Genomic DNA, 4,868 nt, shown 5'->3' with positions numbered 1-4,868 from the left:
TTGTGGGATTACTCTCTCTTCACTCTCTTCTTCTTCTCTCTATTTTGGTGTGCATATAGGCTTGAATGCATTGCCTATTTATAGGCAAGAGTGAGGGTATAATGGTCATAAATTTAGGAGGAATATATGCCTAACAACTCATCCTTCACTCATACTCCATTAATTATACCAACTCATCCTCCACTCATCCTCCACTCATCCTCCACCAATTACAACTCATCTCCCACTCAAATCCCATTAATTATGCCACCTAATTATATGACTTTACAAATTTGTGTGCTAGTAAAGCCATCATTTAGCAGGCGATGTTTTCAATCCAAGTGATGGTCAATTTGTGCGCTAGTAAAGCCATCATTTAGCAGGAAAATGTGAAGTTTTTGACCCGTCTTTCTCAGAGCTCAAGCCACTGCTTTGTCCAGGGCGTCCAAAGGTTGGACTTGTCCCTTTATATTAAATATATGAAGTCTATAAGTTGTTTCAAAGAAAAAATGTGTTTAGCTAGGCAGGGTAAGATTGTTTGGTGCCATGCAACTTATTGGCAACAGCTCATCTAGGCATATCACAAGGTACCAGTAAGTGGTCACTACCAAGGCGAGTTGGGTAGAACCCTTTGGGTTCGGACAATTTATTTGTTTGTATGGCTTTTGGTTAAAAAAAAAAAAGGGAGCGAGGGAAAAGGGCATGGGCAAGATGCGCAGTTGTGGAATTTGACAAACAAAACATTAAACTCCTCGTTAAACCCTCCCGGCATCATCTCGCTTGTATTGGATCTCCAACTCAACAAACCCATTTAAAGTAGCCCAGAAGAGGTTTCAAGTACTCACTGTTCTGCTATCACTCTTTCTCTTTCTAGACTCAGTCAGTGCGTGCGAAGGCTGAAGAGGAGTGAAGATGGCAAAGCGTTTGATCCCGACATTTAATCGCATACTGGTGGAGAAAATAATCCCTCCTTCCAAGACCATCACCGGTATTCTTCTTCCTGAGAAAACCCCCAAGGTCATCCCTTTCTCTTTACTTTCATTCCGTTTGATGCATGCGGCATTGAAACTGCTTTACTACTGTGCGTGATATGAAGTGTAATGAACTCTTTTATTAGGGAGGGATTCTCTCAACTCCAAGAGGCATTAGTACGTGGTTAATCATAGCTAAACTAAACTTATGTCTAAGATTTATTTTTGTTGCAAATAGTTGTATTGCATTACATTTTGAGTCTCAAAACCTAAGGCAACCACATATTAGAATCTGGGTTCTTTATGTCACCCCCCACAAATCCTCCAATTGAAGTATTGAACATAAGCAACGTTTGGCTTGTAAAATAACTTTATTCTGAGTACTAAAATCTGAATTGGTTCATGCACGAATCTGAAACTTCAGCTTCAGTTTAATTGCTAACAGTGACGGTTAAGTGCTTTAGCTCAATTTTAAATGGTTTTGTTGGGATTGGGAGGTTCTTAGTTTTAATATACGCTTCATTGGAAATAAATTACTAACATTCAAGTTCTCACGACTGCTGTTATTTTTTATTCCATGGTAATTGGCTCACCTTGATAGTGCAGCATGCTCAACTTATGTGTATTTGTTTCTTGCCAGTTTCATAAGTTTATGCCTTACAAGAAAATCGAAGGCTAATTCTTATTCTGTTATGCTATGATGTAAATCTAAGTTTATTCATTTGTTTGATTGCTGGATACATGAGGTGATTACTGATTGTTTTTTGACCTCATGATTTCTTTTAATGCTTCATAATTCTAGCTGAATTCTGGAAAAGTTGTTGTGGTGGGTCCCGGAGCTCGTGATAAAGACTGCAAGTTGATTCCTGTTACTCTGAAGGAAGGAGATACTGTTCTTCTGCCTGAATATGGAGGCACTGAAGTGAAACTCGGTGAAAAAGAGAGTTTTTACTGCCTTTTCAAATTTTGTTCCTTCTTTGGGTTCGAGTTTCTGGTGGATGTTGTGCAAATTGTTTACTAGAGTTGGCATTTGTGTGTTAGCTTATTTATTTTGTCTACATGGTAGTATAAAAAATATCGTGGTCTTATCTCAGCTATTCCATGGCCCTTATTACTTGACACTAAAATTTGGACAGATCAAATTATAGGCAGTTTGAGTTGGCACCTAAATGCTCAATTGAACCATGTAGCTTCTAGAAGGCATACGCCTGACTCATAGATCCATGTAGATTTAATAATGCATGATACCTCATCCTATATGATTTAAATTTGTTTTGCTGACTTTAGAATTTCTAATGACATAGAATGCATGTTTATATGTTTAAAGGAATACCTATAATGGAGGATGATTTGGCTTGATACAGTTTTTGAAATGAACCAGTTAATTTTCAGTACCGTTTGCTTTTCTGTATTGGGCATTGTTGTTAATAACGTCTGCAGTGTATTTGACTATAGTGAGTTGATATATGGAAATTGGTTTTTTGCAAATGCCTTGAAATGGCATTGTGATGTGAATGAGATCAGGATGGGTATTCTAGGGAGCTTGGTTATCTGTTCTTCTTTTGGCTTGCATGCATTCCCTTACATATTACAATCATTAGATCAATCTTGACTTAGAAGAAATTTTATCCTGCAGAAATAAGATCCTTACTGAAATCATGAAAGATTTGACCCATTATGCCGTCCTTGAAAAGGTCATTGCTGCATAAATGTAGATTTTGTGATTTTTCTGATAGCCTGGTGCTTTCTTGTATTGACTTTTTGGTTAATCTTGGCTGGTTTTGCTACCCAAACGGGATGTGCATATGGTAAGAAGGTACAATAGGGAACACTTGTTGGATAATTGGGACTTCAGGTTAAATGCATGCCTAAACACTAACTTCTTTTCTATCATCTTTTCATTGGCAACCCCATTGGGTTGGCCTAATGGAGAAGAGTTGGGACTTGATAGTGTGCTCTTGTCCAGGATCCCAGGGGCTATTAGACTTGGGCAAAACCCATGAATTAACCATGGTGCACTCACAGGAAACTCCTTGCCGAGGGCATGTGCATCCTTGGGATTAGTCGGGCCTTGGCCTGGATACCTGGTGCTAATAAAATAAAAAAATCTTTTCATTGGCAGGAAAAATTAAACAAGTTTGACAGCAACAACTCAGAACGACAACTGCTTTTCTTTCTGCTAAAACAGCTTGTTACACAAATGCATTTATTTTCCTCTCATTAGACGATTGTTCAATACAAGTACACAGTTTTTGATGATGTTTCGTTGTGGCTTTATGCACTGTTTTAGGTATTTTCTATATCGAGATGAAGATATCATGTGAACTCTTCATGACTAACTCAAAATGCTCCATCACATTAAAGACTTGAAAGCTAATCGAGTTACTGCCTGTACTCTGTATTGTTTAGATTTTGGTTATTGTTGGTTCCTATCATTTTAGCCAAGCTTGTATCAAACATGAATGTCTTGTTTATCCCTGAGGGAACTCAGGTTGGAAATAAGTGTGCTGCCCGGAATGGAAAGGGCAAACTTTTGTGACTTCCCATTTAAGGCATCTTCATCACTTATCACTGTGAGCTGTGCTTTGCTTGCGTTTCACAGCCAGTTGTATTGGGAGGACTAGAGGATATTTAGGGTATGTTTGTGAGGGAAGGATGGACGCGGGGAGGGATGAGAAGTGAAGGATTGGGTATTTCCTTTGCTTGGTGAGAAAGATGAGGACCCAGGAAGAATTGGAAAGATCGCTCCCGACAGACCCTTGAAACTATATTTTGATTTTTGAGTTCAAGCATCTCAGAATGAATCTTACAACGCTAGAAACATCCCTTTGAAGGCAAGCATAACAAGGATCAAGCGTTCTTGACATTTGACATTGCAGAAAATGGCAAGGCGAGAACAAAAGTTTGGAGCCACCACGGACAAGTTTCCCTTGGTCCTTGCTTCGCAGTTGACGCTGTCATGCCATTAACGGGCGTTTGGATTAGAACTAAACATTACTTTCGCCGCTAATTGTGTAATGTTTAAAAGGGTTAGGAAACTAGAACAAAACTGCAGGTGAGATGGTCAGTTGTGAAGGTACGCTGCCTTCTCTTTCGGAACTTCGTGGTCACCAATGTGATGTGTACGAGGAAGCTTCGTAATCATATAAAAAGGTTCGGCAACTCAGTACTGCAGTTTTCTCAAATGTTTTTATGCTACTGTGCACTTTCAACTTTCAAGAGGACGTGATCCAAAATGCTGGATTTAAGTTCATGGGCTGTTGGCCCACATGTATGAGCTGCTTTGTTCCATTCATTATGTTTTATGCATCGTAAATGCAACAACTCATAGCCCAGTAGCTGGACAGAAAGCTTCACGAAGTTTCATGGGATGAGCCTCCAAGACCATGGGATCAAGAAAATTGAAGAGATCGACCATCTCTTTGGATAAAATAATGCCTTTTGCGATGGATCATACCAAATAAAACGCTTGCTCTCTTTGACGGGCACAGAATCAATTGAAAGGAAAAGGAAAACAACAGCTTTATCTTACGGATGAACAACTAAGCAAATGCTTTTAAAGAAAAGGAATTCAATCTAATCTCATGCTGTCTGCAGTCGAAAACCATCATGATTTATGCAGTGTAGCTCGATTATACAGAGCGTAGAGGAACGTGATGCCATCGATGAATGAAGATACAGCATATATATGTGCAGTTTTATCTATCTAAGTAGTTGTTTTTAAGATACGACCCAGACATGAGGGTTTTAGACTTCAATTTTTTTTGAAACGACTGCTTCAACATCATTGCTTTGGTTGATTAATTCACAAAACAACCGAAAGTGTTAACACTGTCATTATAACAACTTCATTAATGGCGGCAGTATCATGTTACTTTATTTCAATTTATAAGTAAATACTCCATGGAGTCATATATA

At 38.7% G+C, this 4,868-nt stretch overlaps 1 protein-coding gene across 1 annotated transcript; it reads left to right on the top strand.

Annotated features, from left to right (window-relative positions):
- The first annotated feature begins 611 nt into the window (after positions 1-611).
- On the top strand, positions 612-3,487 carry LOC105114294 (10 kDa chaperonin-like). The gene is made up of 3 exons (XM_011010805.1): positions 612-996; positions 1,753-1,892; positions 3,241-3,487. The coding sequence occupies exons 1-3, from the start codon at positions 892-894 to the stop codon at positions 3,272-3,274; spliced, it is 279 nt and encodes a 92-aa protein (XP_011009107.1). The 5' UTR covers positions 612-891; the 3' UTR covers positions 3,275-3,487.
- The last annotated feature ends 1,381 nt before the right edge of the window (positions 3,488-4,868 follow it).

Source organism: Populus euphratica, unplaced genomic scaffold (genome assembly GCF_000495115.2).
Source record: "Populus euphratica unplaced genomic scaffold, PopEup_1.0 scaffold511.1, whole genome shotgun sequence".
Lineage (NCBI taxonomy): Eukaryota > Viridiplantae > Streptophyta > Magnoliopsida > Malpighiales > Salicaceae > Populus > Populus euphratica.
The sequence above is the reverse complement of the archived record's forward strand: the minus strand, read 5'-3'. Positions and strand labels throughout refer to the sequence as shown.

Coding starts and splice junctions, on each gene's coding strand:
- LOC105114294 (XM_011010805.1), top strand. CDS start 892: ATGGCAAAGCGTTTGATCCCGACATTTAATCGCATACTGGTGGAGAAA. Junction 997..1,752: donor TTCCTGAGAAAACCCCCAAG/GTCATCCCTTTC, acceptor TCATAATTCTAG/CTGAATTCTGGAAAAGTTGT. Junction 1,893..3,240: donor GTGAAACTCGGTGAAAAAGA/GAGTTTTTACTG, acceptor GCACTGTTTTAG/GTATTTTCTATATCGAGATG.